The following is a 20,834-nucleotide window of genomic DNA, read 5'->3' on the forward strand; positions in this document are numbered from 1 at the left end:
AGGCCCACGTACTGCCAAAAAAACAAAAAAAATAGAGTAGCTTTGGTGTAAGACATTTTTGGAGGTCTGTGCCATGGGATTTTATTAAAGATAGAACCTGTTACATAGTACTTAAGAACTTTAATAATAACTGCTTTGGAAAGAATGGGTCTGCCTTTTCCTGAGCTTCATAATATTGTAAGATTCCAATATATAGTATTTTACAAGGGAGTTTTGGTTGTAGCAGACAATAGGAACTATTGTTAGAATCTGTTAGTTAATATAAGCAGATAGGACTCTTTTCAAACACTGCTCTTAAACTTCTACTTAAAGGACATTAAAGTTTGTAATAAATATTTGATAAATGTTGTCTAGCTCTAGGAGAAATGGGTGGGTTTTATATTGGTGAAATAGAATACAGTTACACAAAAAGTATCAGAATCTTAAATAAGCAGGCTGTTAATGACTATCATGTTACTTTGAAGGCTAGAGTATATAACCTTTATAGATACCCCATTCTCCTTGTTGCTTCCTGTCATAATTGTCCTTGGATTAATTCACTGTGACCTGCTGACTGAAACAAGGCAGCTTTTATTTAATCAACGAATATTTATTGAGCATCTCCTCTGTCCCTGTGAGCAGAGATTTGGGTTGAAGGAAGGACCTTTCCAAGAGAAGAAAATGGGCAAAACAGTGACTCGGGAATGAAAACATAGAGACCGTTTAAGAAAAAAACAGTGAGTCAGTTTGACGAGAGCAAAGAGCATCTGTAACTGTCGGATGACAGTGGTTCCTGAGAAAGGGAAAGGCAGGGTTATCCTTGAAAAGGAGAAACTTAACCGTGAAATAAGAGGAAAAGAGATCGCTGAGACCTTTGGAAATCAAGAGGAAAAGGGTGTAAAAAAGGCCTTTATGCTGCACATTATTTTAGTGAATGAGGTGGTGGTGAAACTTTGGGAGTAAATTGCGAACTTAGCAGACATATTCACTTACAACCTTATGTCACTACTTCGGAGTGGAATTTCATAAAAGAAACGTTGGAAATCATTCAAATTGAAGCTATATTTCAGGCTGCATAATGAATATTAATAGCGTAACAGTGTACATAGCTGTTCTGATAATCGTTAGATTTTTAGAATATGAATCTTCCTTTGCTAGAAAATTCACTCATATTTTGGGATGATTTGGAGGAAGAGGACCAATAAGTATAAATAAAAACACATCCAAATAATGTCATTTTTAATAGTATAACTAGATTTGGAGACGTTTTTCCCTGGAGTCAGACTTTAATGGGTTTGTTGTTGTTGTTGTAGTTTGTTTTAATACTGTGGTACATTCTTAGTTTTTTAACTGCTTTCAATTAAAATATGAACTCCAATGGAACATGTGTATATGAAGTAGGTACTCTGGAGATTAAGTTCTGAACAAGGAGCAAAACTAACTGGAAATTTAAAATTACTTGATTCCACATGGGCATGTAAGGACTTAGTTTTTTTGTTTTCTTATTGGAGTGCAGTTGACTTAAAATGTTAAGTTAGTTTCAGATGTACAGCAAAGTGATTCAGGTATACATATACATATATCTGTTTTTTTTAACATCTTTATTGGAGTATAATTGCTTTACAGTGGTGTGTTATTTTCTGCTTTATAATAAAGTGAACCAGTTATACATATATATATGTTCCCATATCTCTTCCCTCTTACGTCTCCCTCCCAACCCCCCTCCCTATGCCACCCCTCCAGGCGGTCACAAAGCACCAAGCTGATCCCCCAGTGCTATGCGGCTGCTTCCCACTAGCTATCTACCTTACGTTTGGTAGTGTATATATGTCCATGCCTCTCTCTCGCTTTCTCACAGCTCACCCTTCCCCCTCCCCATATCCTCAAGTCCGTTCTCCAGTAGGTCTGTGTCTTTATTCCTGTCTTACCCCTAGGTTCTTCATGACATTTTTTTCCTTAAATTCCATATATATGTGATAGCATACGGTATTTGTTTTTCTCTTTCTGACTTACTTCACTCTGTATGACAGACTCTAGGTCTATCCACCTCATTACAAATAGCCCAATTTCATTTCTTTTTATGGCTGAATAATACTCCATTGTATATATGTGCCCTGTCTTCTTTATCCACTCATCTGTTGATGGACACTCAGGTTGCTTCCACGTCCTGGCTATTGTAAATAGAGCTGCAATGAACATTTTGGTACATGACCCTTTTTGAATTATGGTTTTCTCAGGGTATATGCCCAGTAGTGGGATTGCTAGGTCATATGGTAGTTCTATTTGCAGTTTTTTAAGGAACCTCCATACTGTTCTCCATAGTGGCTGTACCAATTCACATTCCCACCAGCAGTGCAGGAGTGTTCCCTTTTCTCCACACCCTCTCCAGGATTTATTGTTTCTAGATTTTTTGATGATGGGCATTCTGACTGGTGTGAGGTGATATCTCATTGTAGTTTTGATTTGCATTTCCCTAATGATTAATGATGTTGAGCGTTCTTTCATGTGTTTGTTGGCAGTCTGTATATCTTCTTTGGAGAAATGTCTATTTAGGTCTTCTGCCCATTTTTGGATTGGGTTGTTTGTTTTTTTGTTATTGAGCTGCATGACCTGCTTGTAAATTCTGGAGATTAATCCTTTGTCAGTTGCTTCATTTGCAAATATTTTCTCCCATTCTGAGGGTTGTCTTTTGGTCTTGTTGATGGCTTCCTTTGCTGTGCAAAAGCTTTGAAGTTTCATTAGGTCCCATTTGTTTATTTTTGTTTTTATTTCCATTTCTCTAGGAGGTGGGGCACAAAGGATCTTGCTGTGATTTATGTCATAGAGTGTTCTGCCTATGTTTTCCTCTAAGACTTTGATAGTTTCTGGCCTTACATTTAGGTCTTGAATCCATTTGGAGCTTATTTTTGTGTATGGTGTTAGGGAGTGATCTAATCTCATACTTTTACACGGACCTGTCCAGTTTTCCCAGCACCACTTATTGAAGAGGCTGTCCTTTCTCCACTGTACATTCCTGCCTCCTTTATCAAAGATGAGGTGACTGTATGTGCGTGGGTTTATCTCTGGGCTTTCTGTCCTGTTCCATTGATCTATGTTTCTGCTTTTGTGCCAGTAGCGTACTCTCTTGATTACTGTAGCTTTGTAGTATAGTCTGAAGTCAGGGAGCCTGATTCCTCCAGCTCCGTTTTTCGTTCTCAAGATTGCTTTGGCTATTCGGGGTCTTTTGTGTTTCCATATAAATTGTGAAATTTTTCGCTCTAGTTCTGTGAAAAATACCAATGGTAGTTTGATAGGGATTGCATTGAATCTGTAGATTGCTTTTGGTAGTAGAGTCATTTTCACAATGTTGATTCTTCCAATCCAAAAGCATGGTATATCTCTCCATCTATTTGTATCATCTTTAATTTCTTTCATCAGTGTCTTATAATTTTCTGCATACAGGTCTTCTGTCTCCTTAGGTAGGTTTATTCTTTTTGTTGCCATGGTAAATGGGAGTGTTTTCTTGATTTCACGTTCAGATTTTTCATCATTAGTGTATAGGAATGCCAGAGATTTCTGTGCATTAATTTTGTATCCTTCTACTTTACCAGATTCATTGATTAGCTCTAGTAGTTTTCTGGTAGCATCTTCAGGATTCTCTATGTATAGTATCATGTCATCTGCAAACAGTGACAGCTTTACTTTCTTCTTTTCCGATTTGGATTCCTTTTATTTCCTTTTCTTCTCTGATTGCTGTGGCTAAAACTTCCAAAACTGTGTTGAATAAGAGTGGTGAGAGTGGGCAGCCTTGTCTTGTTCCTGATCGTGGTGGAAATGCTTTCAGTTTTTCACCATTGAGGACGATGTTGGCTGTGGGTTTGTCATATATGGCCTTTATAATGTTGAGGAAAGTTCCCTCTATGCCTACTTTCTGCAGGGTTTTTATCATAAATGGGTGTTGAATTTGGTCGAAAGCTTTCTCTACATCTATTGAGATGATCATATGGTTTTTCTCCTTCAGTTTGTTAGTATGGTTTATCACATTAATTCTTCTGCGTATATTGAAGAATCCTTGCATTCCTGGAAGAAACCTCACTTGATCATGGTGTACGATCCTTGTAATGTGCTGTTGGATTCTGTTTGCTAGCATTTTGTTGAGGGTTTTTGCCTCTATATTCATCAGTGCTATTGGCCTGTAGTTTTCTTTGTTTGTGTCATCCTTGTCTGTTTTTGGTATCAAGGTGATGGTGGCCTCATAGAATGAATTTGGTAGTGTTCCTCCCTCTGCTATATTTTGGAAGTGTTTGAGAAGGATAGGTGTTATCTCTTCTCTAAATGTTTGATAGAATTCGCCTGTGAAGCCATCTGGTCCTGGGCTTTTGTTTGTTGGAAGCTTTTTAATCACAGTTTCAATTTCAGCGCTTGTGATTGGTCTGTTCATAGTTTCTGTTTCTTTCTTATTCAGTCTTGGAAGGTAATACCTTTCTAAGAATTTGTCCATTTCTTCCAGGTTGTCCATTTTATTGGCATAAAGTTGCTTATAGTAATCTCTCATTATCTTTTGTTTTTCTGCAGTGTCAGTTGTTACTTCCCTTTTTTCATTTCTAATTCTATTGATTTGAGTCTTCTCCCTTTTTTTTCTTGATGAGTCTGGCTAATGGTTTATCTATTTTGTTTATCTTCTCAAAGAACTAGCTTTTAGTTTTATTGATCTTTGCTATCGTTCCCTTCATTTCTTTTTCATTTATTTCTGATCTGATTATAATGATTTCTTTCCTTCTGTTAACTTTGGGGTTTTTTGCAGAAGGGGTTCTTCCTTCTGTAATTGCTTTAGGTGCAAGGTTATGTGGTTTATTCGAGATATTTTCTGTTTCTTAAGGTAGGATTGTATTTCTATAAACTTCCCTCTTAGAACTGCTTTTGCTGCATCCCACAGGTTTTGGGTTGTCGTCTCTCCATTGTTATTTGTTTCCAGGTATTTTTTGATTTCCTCTTTGATTTCTTCAGTGATTACTTCATTATTAAGTAGTGTATTGTTCAGCCTCCATACATTTGTATTTTTTACAGATCTTTTCCTGTAATTGATATCTAGTCTCATAGCGTTGTGGTCAGAAAAGATACTTGATACAATTTCAATTTTCTTAAATTTACCAAGGCTTGATTTGTGACCCAAGATATGATCTATCCTGGAGAATGTTCTATGAGCACTTGAGAAAAATGTGTATTTTGTTGTTTTTGGATGGAGTGTCCTATAAATATCAATTAAGTCCATCTTGTTTAATGTATCATTTAAAGCTTGTGTTTCCTTATTTATTTTCATTTTGGATGGTCTGTCCATTGGTGAAAGTGGGGTGTTAAAGTCCCCTACTATGAATGTGTTACTGTCCATTTCCCCTTTTATGGCTGTTAGTATTTGCCTTATGTATTGAGGTGCTCCTGTGTTGGGTGCATAAATATTTACAAGTGTTATATCTTCTTCTTGGATCGATCCTTTGATCATTATGTAGTGTCCTTCTTTATCTCTTCTAATAGTCTTTATTTTAAAGTCTATTTTGTCTTTTATGAGAATTGCTACTGCAGCTTTCTTTTGGTTTCCATTTGCTTGGAATATCTTTTTCCGTCCCCTTACTTTCAGTCTGTATGTGTCTCTAGGTCTGAAGTGGGTCTCTTGTAGACAGCAAATATATGGGTCTTGTTTTTGTATCCATTCAGCCAATCTGTGTCTTTTGGTGGGAGCATTTAGTCCATTTATATTTAAGGTAATTATCTATATGTATGTTCCTATTCCCATTTTCTTAATTGTTTTGGGTTCGTTATTGTAAGTCTTTTCCTTCTCTTGTGTTTCTTACCTAGAGAAGTTCCTTTAGCAGTTGTTGTAAAGCTGGTTTGGTGGTGCTGAACTCTCTCAGCTTTTGCTTGTCTGTAAAGGTTTTAATTTCTCCATCAAATCTGAATGAGATCCTTGCTGGGTAGAGTAATCTTGGTTGCAGGTTTTTCTCCTTCATCACTTTCAATATGTCCTGCCAGTCCCTTCTGGCTTGCAGAGTTTCTGCTGAAAGATCAGCTGTTAACCTTATGGGGATTCCCTTGTGTGTTGTTTGTTGTTTTTCCCTTGCTGCTTTTAATATCCTTTCTGTGTATTTAATTTTTGACAATTTGATTAATATGTGTCTTGGTGTATTTCTCCTTGGATTTATCCTGTATGGGACTCTCTGTGCTTCCTGGACTTGATTAACGATTTCCTTTCCCATATTAGGGAAGTTTTCAACTATAATCTCTTCAAATATTTTCTCAGTCCCTTTCTTTTTCTCTTCTTCTTCTGGAACCCCTATCATTCGAACGTTGGTGCGTTTAACGTTGTCCCAGAGGTCTCTGAGACTGTCCTCAGTTCTTTTCATTCTTTTTTCTTTATTCTGCTGTGCAGTAGTTATTTCCACTATTTTATCTTCCAGGTCACTTATTCGTTTTTCTGCCTCAGTTATTCTGCTATTGATCCCATCTAGAGTATTTTTCATTTCACTTATTGTGTTGTTCATTGTTGTTTGTTTCATCTTTAGTTCTTCTAGGTCCTTGTTAAATGTTTTTTGCATTTTGTCTATTCTATCTCCAAGATTTTGGATCATCTTTATTATCATTCTAAATTCTTTTTCAGGTAGACTGCCTATTTCTTCTTCGTTAGGTCTGTTGGGTTTTTATCTTGCTCCTTCATCTGCTGTGTGTTTTTCTGTTTTCTCATTTTGCTTATCTTACTGTGTTTGGGGTCTCCTTTTTGCAGGCTGCAGGTTCATAGTTCCCGTTGTTTTTGGTGTCTGTCCCCAGTGGCTAAGGTTGGTTCAGTGGGTTGTGTAGGCTTCCTGGTGGAGGGGACTAGTGCCTGTGTTCTGGTGGATGAGGCTGGATCTTGTCTTTCTGGTGGGCAGGTCCACGTCTGGTGGTGTGTTTTGGGGTGTCTGTGGACTTATGATTTTAGGCAGCCTTTTTGCTAATGGGTGGGGTTGCGTTCCTGTCTTCCTAGTTGTTTGGCATAGGATGTCCAGCACTGTAGCTTGCTGGTCATTGAGATGGGGATCTCTGGGAGATTTTCGCCCTTTTGGTATTATGTGGTGCTGGGAGCTCTCTTGTGGACCAGTGTCCTGAAGTTGGCTCTCCCACCTCAGAGGCACAGCACTGACTCCTGGCTGCAGCACCAAGGGCCTTTTTTCCACCCGGCTCCTCAATTTGGGATGATTCGTTGTCTATTCAGGTATTCCACAGATGCAGGGTACGTCAAGTTGATTGTGGAGCTTTAATCTGCTGCTTCTGAGGCTGCTGGGAGAGATTTCCCTTTCTCTGTTCTCACAGCTCCCAGGGGTTCAGCTTTGGATTTGGCCCCGCCTCTGCGTGTAGGTCGCCGGAGTGTGTCTGTTCTTTGCTCAGACAGGACGGGTTTAAAGGAGCCGCTAATTCGGGGGCTCTGGCTCACTCAGGCCCGGGGGAGGGAGGGACACGCAGTGCGGGGCAAGCCTGCGGTGGTAGAAGCCGGCGTGATGTTGCACTAGCCTGACGTGCGCCATGCGTTCTCCTGGGGGAGTTGTCCCTGGATCCCGGGACCCTGGCAGTGGCGAGCTGCACAGGCTCCCTGGAAGGGGGGTGTGGATAGTGATCTGTGCTCGCACACAGGCTTCTTGGTGGCGGCAGCAGCAGCCTTAGCATCTCGTGCCCGTCTCTGTGGTCCGTGCGTTTAGCTGCGGCTTGCGCCCATCTCTGGAGCTCCTTTAAGCAGCGCTCTTAATCCCCTCTCCTCGCGCACCAGGAAACAAAGAGGGAAGAAAACGTCTCTTGCGTCTTCGGCAGGTCCAGACTTTTTCCCGGACTCCCTCCCAGCTAGCCGTGGCGCACTAACCCCCTGCAGGCTGTGTTCATGCTGCCAGGCCCAGTCCTCTGATGCTCCGACCGAAGCCCGAGCCTCAACTCCAGGCCCCGCCCACCCCGGCGGGTGAGCAGACAAGCCTCTTGGGCTGGTGAGTGCCGGTCGGCCCTGATCCTCTTTCCTCCTTCACAGCTCCCTCCCACTGGTGCAGGTCCCGTCCCTATCCTTTTGTCTATGTTTATTCTTTTTACTTTTGCCCTGTCCAGGTACGTGGGGCGTTTCTTGCCTTTTGGGAGGTCTGAGGTCTTCTGCCAGCGTTCAGTAGGTGGTCTGTAGGAGTTGTTCCACGTGTAGATGTATTTCTGGTGTATCTGTGGGGAGGAAGGTGGTCTCCACGTCTTACTCTTCTGCCGTCTTCCCGGAAGCCTCTATTCTTTTTCAGATTCTATTTCCCATATAGGTTATTACAGAGTACTGAATAGAGTTCCCTGTGTTATACGGTGTGTCCTCGTTGATTATATATTTTACATGTAGTAGTGTATATATGTTAATCCCAGCCTCCTAATTTATCCCCCCCGCCACCTCTGCCCTTTGGTAACCATAAGTTGGTTTTCTAAGTCTGTGAGTCTGTTTCTGTTTTGTAAATAAATTCATTTGTATCAATTTTTTTAGATTCCACATATAAGCAATATCATATGATTTTTGTCTTTCTGCTGGGCTTATTTACTTAGTATGATAATCTCTCGGTCCATCCATGTGGCTGCAAATGGCATTGATTCATTCTTTATGGCTAATATTCCATTCTATATATGTATCACATTCTCTTTATCCATTCCTCTGTCAGTGGATATTTAGATGGCTTCCATGTCTTGGGTATTGGAAGTAGTGCTGCAGTGAACATTAGGGTGCATGTATCTTCTCGAAATATGGTTTTCTCTGGATATATGCCCAGGAGTGGGATTGCTGGATCATATGAGAGCTCTAATTTTAGTTTTTTAAGGAACCTCCATATTCTTCTCCATAGTGGTTGTACCAATTTACATTCCCACCAACAGTGTAGGAGAGTTCCCTTTTCTCCACACCCTCTCCAGCATTTATTGTTTGTTAACTTTCTGTTGATGACCATTCTGACCAGGGTGAGGTGATACCTCATAGTTTTGATTTGTATTTCTCTAATAATTAGTGGTGGTGAGCATCTTTTCATGTGCTTTTTGGCCATCTCTATGTCTTCTTTAGAGAAATGTCTCTTTAGATCTTCTGTCCATTTTTTGATTGGGTTGTTTGCTTTTTTGACAGAGCTGCATGAGCTGTTTGTATGTTTTGGAGATTAATCCCTTGTTGATCACTTCATTTTCAAATATTTTCTCCCATGCTGTGGGTTGTCTTTTTGTTTTGTTTATGGTTTCCTTTGCTGTGCAAAACCTTTTAAGTTTAATTAGGTCCCATTTGTTTATTTTGTTTCTATTTTCATTACTCTAGGAGATGGATCCAAAAAAATATTGCTGCAACTTATGTCAAAGTGTTCTGCCTATGTTTTCCTCTTAAGACTTTTATAGTATACAGTCTTACGTTGAGGTCTTTAATCCATTTTGAGTTTATTTTTGTGTATGGTGTTAGAGAGAATGTTCTAATTTCATTCCTTTACATGTAGTTGTCCAGTTTTCCCAGCACCACTTATTGAAGAGACTGTCTTTTCTCCATTATATGTTCTTGCTTTCTTTGTCGTAGGTTAATAGATCATAGGTGTGTGGGTTTATTTCTGAGCTTTCTATCCTGTTCCATTGATCTATAAGTCTGTCTTTTTGCCAGCAGTGTTTTGATGACTATAGCTTTGTAGTATAGTCTGAGGTCAGGGAGCCTGATTCCTCCAGCTCCGTTTCATTTCTCAAGATTGCTTTGGCTATTCAGGGTCTTTTGTGTTTCTGTACAAATTTTAAATCTTTTGTTCTAGATCTGCCATTAGTAATTTGATAGGGATTGCATTGAATCTGTAGACTACCTTGTGTAATGTAGTCATTTTGACAATATTGATTCTTCCAATCCAAGAACATGGTATATCTTTCCATCTGTTCATGTCATCTTCGATTTCTTTCATCAGTGTCGTACAGTTTTCAGAGCACAGGTCTTTTGCCTCCTTAGGTAGATTTATTCCTAGATATTTTATTCTTTTTTGATGTGATGGAAAATGGGATTGTATCCTTAATTTCTCTTTCTGATTTTTGATTGTTTGTATATAGAAGTGCAACAGATTTCTGTGTATTAATTTTATAATTAATCCATTTTTAGATTCCTTTTATTTCTTTTCTGCTGTGGTTAGGACTTCCAAATCTATGATGAATAAAAGTGGAGACAGTGGACAGCCTTGTCCTGTTTCTGATCTTAGAGGGAATGCTTTCAGTTTGTCACCATTGAGAATGATGTTAGCTCTGAGTTTGTCATATATGGCCTTTATTATGTTGAGGTATGTTCCCTCTATGCCCACTTTCTAGAAAGTTTTTATCATAAATGGGTGTTGAATTTTGTCAAAAGCTTTTTCTGCATCTATTGAGATAATCATATGTTTTTTCTTCAGTTTGTTAATGTGGTGTATCACACTTACTGATTTGTGGATATTGAAGAATCTTTGTGCCCCTGAGATAAACCTCACTTGATCATGGTGTATGATCCCTTTAATGTATTGTTGGATTCAGTTTGCTAGTATTTTGTTGAGGATTTTTGCATCTATGTTCATCAGTGATATTGGCCTGTAATTTTCTTTTTTTGTGGTATCTTTGTCTGGTTTTGGTATAAGGGTGATGGTGGCCTCATAGAATGAGTTTAGGAGTGTTCCTTCTTCTGCCATTTTTTGGAACAGTTTCAGAAGGATAGGTGTTAACTCTTCTCTAAATGTTAGATAGAATTCACCTGTGAAGCCATCTGGTCCTGGACTTTTGTTTGTTGGCAGTTTTTAAATCAGTTTCAATTTCAGTGCTTGTGATTGGTCTGTTTGTATTTTCTATTCTAGTTAGTCTTGGAAGGTTATATCTTGCTTAAGAATTTGTCCATTTCTTCTCGGTTGTCCATTTTATTGGCATACTGTTGCTTGTAGTAGTCTCTTATGATCCTTTGTATTTCTGTGGTGTCCACCATAACTTTTCCTTTTTCATTTCTAATTTTATTGATTTGAGCCCTCTCCCTTTTTTTCTTTTTGAGTCTAGCTAAAGACTTATCAATTCTGTTTATCTTTTCAAAGACCCAACTTTTAGTTTCATTGATCTTTCCTGGGTTTTTTTTTTTTTTTTTTGGTCTCTATTTCATTTATTTCTGCTCTGATCTTTATGATTTCTTTCCTTCTACTAACTTTGGCTTTTGTTTGTTCTCCTTTCTCTAGTTGCTTTAGGTGTAAGATAAGGTTGCTTATTTGAGATTTCTCTTGTTTCGTGAGGTAAGATTGTATTGCTATAAACTTCCCTCTTAGAACTGCTTTTGCGGTGTCCCATAGGTTTTTGATCATCCTGTTTTTGTTTTCATTTGTAGGTATTTTTTGATTTCTTCTTTGATTTCTTCAGTGATCCATGGGTTGTTCAGTAGCATATTGTTTAGCCTCTGTGTGTTTTTGTTGTTTTACAGGTTTTTTTCTTATAGTTGATTTCTAATCTCCTCGTGTTGTGGTCGGAAAAGATGCTTGATATGATTTCAGTTTTCTTAACTTTACCCAAGCTTGCTTTGTGGCCCAGCATGTGATCTGTCCTGGAGAATGTTCCATGTGCACTTGAGAAGAATGTGTGTTCTGCTGCTTTTGGATGGAATGCTCTATAAATATCAGTTAAATTCATTTGGCCTAATGTGACATTTAAGGCCTGTCTTTTGTTATTGATTTTTCTGTCTGGATGATCCGTCCATTGATGTAAGTGAGGTGTTAAAATCCCCCACTGTTAACTGTGTTACTGTCAATTTCATCTTTTATGGCTGCTACATCAGGGTTCTCCTATGTTGGCTACGTATATTTTTACAGTTGTTAAATCTTCTTGGATTGATCCTTTGATCATCATGTAGTGTCCTCCTTTGTCTGTTGTAACAGTCTTTAAAGTCTATTTTGTCTGATACGAGTATTGCTAACCCAGATTTCTTTTGATTTCCATTTGCATGGGATACCTTTTCCCATCCTCTCACTTTCAGTCTGTATGTGTCCCTAGATCTGAAGTGGGTCTCTTGTAGACAGCATATATATAGGTCTTGTTTTTATATCCATTCATCCAGTCTGTCTTTTGGTTGGAGCATTTAATCCATTTATATTTAACATAATAACTGATATGTTTTTGTTGCCATTTTGTTAGTTGTTTTGGATTTGTGTTTGTAGGTCTTTTTTCTTCCTTCCTCTTTTTCTTCTCTTGTGATTTGATGACTATCTTTAGTGTTATGTTTGGATTCCTTTTTCTCTTTTGTGTGTATATCGTAGACTTTTGGTTTGTGGTTACTGTGAGGTTTTGAAATAGTAGTATGTATATATATACACAATTGTTTTAAGTTGCTCGTCCCTTATTTCAAATGCATTTTCAATATCCTACATTTGTACTCTTCTCCCAGTTGCTGGTTTTGATATCATATTTGTGTGTGAATGATTTCCTACCTTTACTGTATGTTTGTTTACCTTTACTGGTGAGCTTTCCCATTTGTACTTTTCTTGTTTCCAGTTGTGGTCTTTTCTTTTCTGCCTAGAGAAGTTCCTTTAGCATTTATTTGTAAAGCTAGTTTGGTAGTGCTGAATTCTCTTATTAGCTTTTGCTTATCTGTAAAGCTTTTGATTTTGCCATCAAATCTGAATGAGAGCCTTGCTGGGTAGAGTATTCTTGGTTGCAGGCTTTTCCCTTTCATCACTTTAAATATATCGTGCCACTCCCTTCTGACCTGCAGAGTTCTGCTGAAAAATCAGTTGATAACCTTATGGGGATTCTCTTGTATGTTATTTGTTGCTTTGCCCTTGTTGCTTTTTTTTTTTAAGCACTGTAATTTATTTTTCATTGAAGTAAAGTTGAATTACAATGTTGTATCAATTACTGCTGTGCAGCAGTGACTGAGCTTCACACACACACACACACACACACACACCCCTTCTTTTTCGCATTCTTTTCCATTATGGTTTATCACAGGATGTTGAATATAGTTCCCTGTGCTATCCAGTAGGACCTTGTTGTTTATCCATTCTGTGTATACACCAGTTTGCATCTGCTAACCCCAAACTCCCACTCCTACTTTCTACAACCCTCCTCCCCCTTGGCAACCACCAGTCTATTCTCTATGTCCCTGGTGTTTTTTTCTGTTTCATAGATAGGTTCATTTGTGTCATATTTTAGATTCTACCTATAAGGGATATTATATAGTATTTGTCTTTATCTTTCTGACTTACTTCACTTAGTATGATAACCTCTAGGTCCATCCATGTTGCTGCAAATGACATTATTTCGTTCTTTTTTATTGCTGAGTAGTATTCCATTGTATTTATGTACCATATCTTTCTTATCCATTCATCTGTTGATGGACGTTTAGGTTGTTTCCATGTCTTGGCTGTTGTGAATAGTGCTGCTATTAACATAGGGGTACATGTATCTTTTTGAATTGTAATTTTGTCTGGATATATGCCCAGGAGTCAGATTGCTGGATCATATGGTAATTCTATTTTTAGTTTTGTGAGGAATATCCTATACTGTTTTCCACCGTGGCTACACCAACTTACATTACCACCAACTGTAGGAACGTTCCCTTTTCTCCACACCATCTCCAGCATTTAACTGTTTGTAGACATTTTAATGGTGGCCGTTCTGAGTGGCATGAGGTGGTACCTCGTTGTAGTTTTTATATTTGCATTTCTCTGATTTGTAGTGTTGAGCATCTTTTCATGTACCTACTGGCCATCTGTATTTCTTCTTTGGAGAAATGTCTCTTTAGGTCTTCTGCCCATTTTTTGATTGGGTTGTTTGTTTTTTTGTCTCCTTGTTTCTTTTAATATTTTCTTTTTGTCTTTAATTTTTGTCAGTTCAATTACTATGTGTCTCAGCATGCTCCTCCTTGGGTTTATCCTGCCTGGGACTCTCTGCACTTCCTGGACTAGGTGACTGTTTCCTTTCCCATGTTAGGGAAGTTTTCAATTATTATCTCTTCAAATTTTTTCTCATTCTGGACTCCTATAATGTAAACGTTGGTGCATTTAATGTTGTCCCAGAGGTCTCTTAAACTGTCCTCATTTCTTTTTATTCTTTATCCTGTTCCACAGCAGTTATTTCCACCATTCTGTCTTCCTGCTCACTTACCATTCTACTTCATTTATTCTGCTATTTATTTCATCTAGTGTATTTTTCATTTCAGTTATTGTTCAGCTCTGTTTATCTTCTAGCTCTTTGTTAAAACATTTCTTGTATCTTCTTGGTCTGTGCCTCCATTTTTTTTCTGAGATCTTGGACTGTCTTTACTATCATTATTCTGAATTCTTTTTCAGGTAGACTGCCTATTTCTACTTCATTTAGTAGTTGTTCTGGGGTTTTATCTTGTTCCTTCCTCTGGAACATATTTCTTTGACATCTCATTTTGTGTAACTTTCTGTGTTTGTAGTCCCACAGGCTGTAGGATTGTAGTTCCTCTTGCTTCTAGTGTCTGCCCCCTGGTGGGTGAGGCTGGTCTAAGAGGCTTGTGCAGGCCTCCCAGTGGGAGGGACTGGTGCCTTGATTTAGATTTAGTTTTAACTTAAGCCTTCATTTTAGAGTTAGTTTTATGAATCATATTTATTGAATCACTTTTTGTAAAAGCAGTGGGGAATTCTTAATCTTATTTTTAGATAGCCTTCCATTCAGTTAAATAACAAGTGCAGATAATGGACTTTTTACACTTATTGTTTAGCGTGTTTATAATTTCTAAGTGAAGATTTTTGCTAAGTTCAGAGAAGGTTTCTATTATGCAGGTAGTACTGTTGAGTCTCAAATAACTTACGCACTCAGGGGAAAGATATACAGGTTTATAGTGGCTCTCGTCATGAAAGTATGTTGTTGGTCATTTCCTCTCCAACATCCCCTCTTGAGGTCTTCACTCCAACATCCACTCCTCAGTGACACCTTTCCTGCCTACCTTATCTAAAATGTCACCCTTATCTTGCATTTCATGTCTTTTTCTTGTTTTTCTCCTTAGAACTCATCTAACTTACTATATTATTATACCTACATATCTTTTGATCTGACTTCCCCATTAAAAAGTAAGTTTTGTGTGCATAAGAGTTTGTGTTTCATTCTGTACTGTATCTCTAGTGTCTAGGACAATGCCTGGTAAGTAGTATGTCGTCAGTAAATGTGTATTTAATGAGTATATGTTAACTACACTCTATATATAGATTTTCTATATATATATATAAATACATATATAGATTTTCAAGGTAAAATCTGTTATAGCTGCATGTTTGCAATGCGTCATGAATTTGCATCAGAGGAGGTAACATTAAAAACTTGTTTTTAAAAAAAGTCTACTTTTTATATGTTAAATTAGAGACCTTAATCTTTGAGTAATAGTTGAAATCATTTAAGAAACTGACACTAAGGTAGAAATTTGGCACATAAAAACCCATAAGCAGTGCTGCTTCAGTTAGATGATATTAAAGTCTTTTTTTTTCTGTACAGGTGCAAGTGGCATGAAGAAAATGATATTGTCCTCTGTGCTTTAGCTGTTTGCAAGAAAATTGCGTAAGTTGGAGAAAGGAGTTTCTTCCTAATGCTCTATTCTGCACTGAATTCTTTGCAACTTTGCTTGTTGTTGCTTTGGCATTCAGGGTGCATCACTGTTTACCTCTATTTCCACAACTGTCTTTTAAAACAAAGGTGTTTTTAGTCATGTTACTTGTATTCTTCTGCCCATGTCACTACTTGTCTGGTGGTTACCACCTGAGCAATTTGAGCCTTCAGAAGCACTTATTGAAATTTTTTTCTTCTAGGATTCCTGTAGGAAAGTGAAGTTCCCTACTGTCATTAAGAACAGCACTTCCTTGTGAAGGTGCTGAAAACATATAGACCCTTTTCTCCTCATTTTGTAGGGAAAGTACCTGCAGCCTCAGCTCTGTGGAAGCTCTGGTAATCCCTTTACACAGCTGATGATAGTTGGTTCTGAGGATGAATAAGTGTTTCTAAGTTTTCGCCCTGTTGCTGTTGTTGCCTCTCCCTGCCTTAAATATTTGAGAATTCTGGTGCTCTTCCCCCTCATTCCCATTCACTTATAATGGATTTGAAATTTTATTTGGTAATCAAAGTATTGCTTACCAGTAATGACCAGTTTTATGATATGTACTGCTACCTATTCCCATTTTTTCTCCAAATCTCTAAATTTCTTTTTTCCCAATTTACAACAATATCTCACATGCTTTGTCAGAAATTTTAAAAATGTGAATGCTTTTAGAATGAATTAGATAAGATTCTGATAATAAACATTTTAAATTCCTTTTTAAAGATACTGCATCAGTAATTCTCTGGCCACTCTCTTTGGAATCCAGCTCACAGAGGCTCATGTACCACTTCAAGATTATGAGGCCAGCAATAGTGTGACACCAAAAATGGTTGTATTGGATGCAGGGCGTTACCAGGTAAGGAGCTCACTTTTCGGGGCTGCTCGTCTCTCAAGATCAGGCCTTTGTTTGGTTCTCTCTTCTGTTAAAAATTTTTTTTGATCCTTCATGGAATGTCAGTTTTTAATCCAGTTGGATCTTACAAAAAATCCTTTTTCTTCCTTGTATATTTTCCTACTGTACTTAACAAAGAAAATTAAAATTAGCATTAGTGTTTATACGAAACACATCCAAACAATTATTCCAAAAATTATGTGATACACATTTTTGAAGTAGATATTTTAAATATAAGACCTCATTCAGGATTTGATTAGAGGCTATCTAATTTCCCTACCACTCCTCTTCCCTCCTTGGTATTTACTTACTAGTAGGCCTCTCTACACTACCAAGAGCATAGCAATTAAGAGTATGGGCTCTTTCAAGTTAGAATTCCTAAATTTCACTTCAGGCTCTGCTACACATAGGCTGTGTGACTCTCTGCAAGTTATTTGAACTTTCTGTGCTGATTCCGTATCTGTAGAACAAGAATAATAATAAGGGCTAGTAGTCGTTGTAGGATTAAATGCAGCAGTATATGAAAGTACTAAGACCTCTGACTTAGTAACATTTATTATCTACTATGTTCTATTTTTAAATAGTTAATAAAATAGTTAATAAAATAGTGAAAAGGGAACCCCAAAGTGGAATGAACTATTGATAAAACAACTATTAGGATCAATCTCAAAGGCATTACTTACACTTAGCAAAAGCAGCAGTCTCAAAAGGTTACGTAATGTATGATTCCGTTTATATGACATTGTTAAATACAAATGATAATGATGAAGAACGTATCAGTGGTTCCCAGGGGGTACGACTGTAAAGGGATAGGAAATTTTTGAGGTGATAGAATGGTTCTGTATCCTGATTGCAATGGTGGTTTCACGAATCTCTTCATTTGTTAAAACTCGTAGAAATGTACACACCAAAGAAGTCTGTCTTACTCCATGATAATTTTAAAAATAAAAAAGAGAGCTCTCCATATAATCTCTGGGCAAGACTCTTCCCTCTCCTGTCTGCTGTTAACCCTTAACCCAGTGGTTCTCCACTAGGACCTATTTCGTGTCCTTCAGGGGACATTTGGCAACACTTGGATACATTTTTGGTTGTCACAGCTGGGGAGGGGGTGCTACTGGCATACAGCGGGTAACTTAGATACCAGTAAGTCTGCTAAACACCTGACTATGTACGGACAGCCTCCTGAGCAAAGTATCATTTAGCCTAAAATGTCAGTAGTACCCAGGATGAGAAACACTGCCTTATCCCCATCATCACCATCTGTGTTGAGACTACCAGATTTTGTCTCATTACCCCTCTTTTCATTGTTCACATCAGTCACTATGGAAGCTCAGGATACCTAGATCCTTGCTCATCTCCCACACTCATCTTGTTAGGCTGATTCTGTTTTTCATCCTTCCCCAACTCCTGAAAAACTGTGGGTCTTCTCAATCTCAGTTATTTGCCTTCAACCTCCTCTTGGGAAGGTCTGTTTTCCTCCTTGGCTGTAACTAAAACTTGGCTGTCCTCTAAAGATACTGCTTCCCTGTTAGCGACACTTTTTTTTTCTCTCATTTATCACGGGCTTAGATTTGAAGTAGTTGTCCTTGTTTAACTTTGTGGCCTCTAGACTTCTTTCTGCCTTCTCCCTAAAATCCCTAGGCTTTGAATCACATGCCATTCAGGCTGTAGTACCTGATAACCCCTTCTTGGAGCCAATAGGCCCCTGAGTTGGTCATCCTCATTCTTAGAGCAACACTGAGCCAGGAGATCAAACAGTATTCCTGGCAGAATTCTTGATTTCAGTTTCCCTATAGATGATCCTTCCAGCTGCCTGACATTTCAGTTCCTTGATTTGCCCTTCTCCAGTGATCCTGGCCCCTGCCATACATCAAGTATCCACTCCCGTGATCATATTCTAGGCCCCAATGGCATCTCCCCATAATCTCAATTTCAAGCATCCTCTCTGACTACCACTGTCTTTCTCTGGTACATCAGTGCCAACAGTTCTTTGATCTCTCCTGGGACCTTCAATTCATTGTATGCCTCCACTGTTCTGCCCTCCTTTGCAGGGTCACTGCATGGCACAACTCCAGGGGTACCATTCACACATGGACAGGTGCTTCAGCCTTGTGTCTCCTCTCCCCACCTTGCCCTTCACCTCCTTCCTTCCCAGCTTAGATTTCTTGCTCCATTATTTTCACTCACTTGCACTACGAACTCCACTGGCCCTTCATTCTTCATCATAGTTGGTTGACAAACACTAACCCTCATTAAATCAACTCTTCACCTACTCTGTTATATATTTGAAGCTAACTGAGGCTGAAAAGAAACTACCATACTGACTGGTGTGGTCATCACCACCAACCTCAAGTGAGCCCTTAACCTTGCCTGGCAGTTGTCCATTTCTCTAGTTTGATTAATCTCCCACTCTCTTAGACAGTTATTTCTCATCTTCTCTCACTTCAAACTTCCATTACCTCTTCCTTCATCCTTGTTCTAGCTGGTGCTCGTACCCCTCCTTCTCTGAGAAAATAGAAGCAATCGAGGTTTTCCATATATTCCTACCATTGCATCTACCATATACTCAAATGCATGAATTGTCTGTGTTTCTATCTAAGACCAATCCTTTTATTTCTCTATTCTCATTCTCTTACCTACGTAAGGACATGGCTCTAATAATTTCATCAGGGTTTCTCTCTGTTCTGAGTCATTCTTATCAGGAAACCTGCTATAATCTCATATTTAAAAAAAAAAAAACCCTTTCCTGACCCTGTAATTTCCCCCTCAAAGATTGCCCTCTGCTCCCCTTCACAGCAGTACTCTTCAAAAGTTGATCAGACATTGGAAAAGTGGGTGTTAGTTTGTATTTAAAGAGTAATTTGAAGTAGATGATCCGATAATAAATAAACATGTTTTCCCGTTTTTTTTTTTGTTGTTGTTACTTATAGAAGCTAAGGGTTCAGAGTCCAGGATTCTCTCCTTTCAGCTCTTCTAATCAGGAACAGAGATCAAACACACCCACTGGTAAGCATCTTATATTTAATAAGAAGGCACCTCAAAGAGTTTAGGGTCTTTTTATGATCCTGAAAACAGATGATCTAAGTTGGCTTTAGGGTATAAGAATCTTGTTGAATTGGGAGTTTTACTTGGCATAAGCACTTAATTTGGATATGTAGATTTTTGTATCACTTTGATAAAATTTAATTTATTCAGAATTTTGTTCAGGGCATTTAAAATAAAACCTGTTACTTTTGTAGCAGCTGTAGTTTTATAGTTTTGATATGAGGGTGTCTTTTGGGGAAATGGGAAAGTTTAAAAGAGCCAGTGACATGAAATTTCACATGGTCCCTGAAGAACTTCAATTAAGGTTTCCAGGACTTAAAAAGAATATTCTTGTTCAGCCTTTTTGCCTTTACACTAAGAACTATCTCCCCTATTGACGATCCATTTAATCATGGCTTAGTGAAAAGGCCTGCAGTAGGTTGAGTCAATTGAGGGATCTGTAAGACTATAAAACTGCTGTATTTCTTTTCTTGTGACTAGGTGTCTTGTTTCTAGGTGACTCCCCATCTGGGGTGAAAACATCTGGCCAAAACAGCAGTGTTCGGGGAAGAGGGATTACCCGCTTACTAGAGAGCATCTCCAATTCCTCCAGCAATATCCACAAATTCTGCAACTGTGAGACTTCACTCTCACCTTACATGTCCCAAAAAGATGGATCCAAATCTTTCTCTTCCTTATCTTAATGATGATACTTTTTTCAATTTCTGGAAGAACAACGGACCCGACTTCCGTTCTGACTACAGTCATATTAAACAGATCACATCAACAATAAATGTCACTACTATAAGAACTACTTAATTTGTAAGGAAATTCTGTTTCATAGATTAAAAATAATTGTGGTTGGAGAAGATCTTGGCATTTTTGCTTTTTTCTTGAGGGCTTGTTCTACTTTCTGACTGTATTATGGGAATGCCATTAAAGTTTTGAGTCCTAGCTTTTACAGAGTTGTGCTTTTGGGAATATTATATTTTGGTATCTTCTCTCTACAATAAAAGTATTAAGTATCTGTTATGAAAGGTTTTAAAATAGTTTTTATCTATTTCTTTCCATTACGGAAATGTGGAACTGTACCCTTGAGACCTGCAGCTGTTTTCATTGCAAATACCTAAGAAAATCAGCCTTTAACAAAAATAAAGTTTTGCTACTTAGTCTTTGAAATATGCTGACTTTGGCAAAAGTCATTTGAAGGATAAGAAGCCAAAAAGAGATTATGTAATTTTCCCCAAATAACATGGCTAGATAGTGACCAGATTCCAGGTCCACTTGACCACAAATCTCTTTGCATATACTAAGTAGATGTATATGAAGTCAAGTATGTGCCCTGTTTGTGACTGACTTAAACTGGCTCATGTTCGC

The 20,834-nt window shown here is 38.2% G+C and overlaps 1 protein-coding gene across 3 annotated transcripts in view; it reads left to right on the forward strand.

The window, feature by feature from the left end:
* Positions 1 to 20,161, forward strand: part of MAEL (maelstrom spermatogenic transposon silencer) — a gene marked incomplete at both ends in the record, with an annotated part of 51,663 nt that extends 31,502 nt beyond the window's left edge. For all 3 annotated transcript variants that reach the window (XM_082674097.1, XM_082674098.1, XM_082674099.1), the window contains 4 exons: positions 15,445 to 15,507; positions 16,265 to 16,397; positions 19,364 to 19,439; positions 19,974 to 20,161. In XM_082674097.1, coding sequence (XP_082530223.1) covers positions 15,445 to 15,507; positions 16,265 to 16,397; positions 19,364 to 19,439; positions 19,974 to 20,161 — 460 coding nt within the window. The remainder of the gene's footprint in view (positions 1 to 15,444; positions 15,508 to 16,264; positions 16,398 to 19,363; positions 19,440 to 19,973) is intronic.
* Between the last annotated feature and the right edge of the window lie 673 nt (positions 20,162 to 20,834).

The sequence above is a fragment of the Grampus griseus genome (genome assembly GCF_964374135.1).
Source record: "Grampus griseus genome assembly, chromosome: 1".
In the NCBI taxonomy this organism is placed as follows: Eukaryota; Metazoa; Chordata; class Mammalia; order Artiodactyla; family Delphinidae; genus Grampus; species Grampus griseus.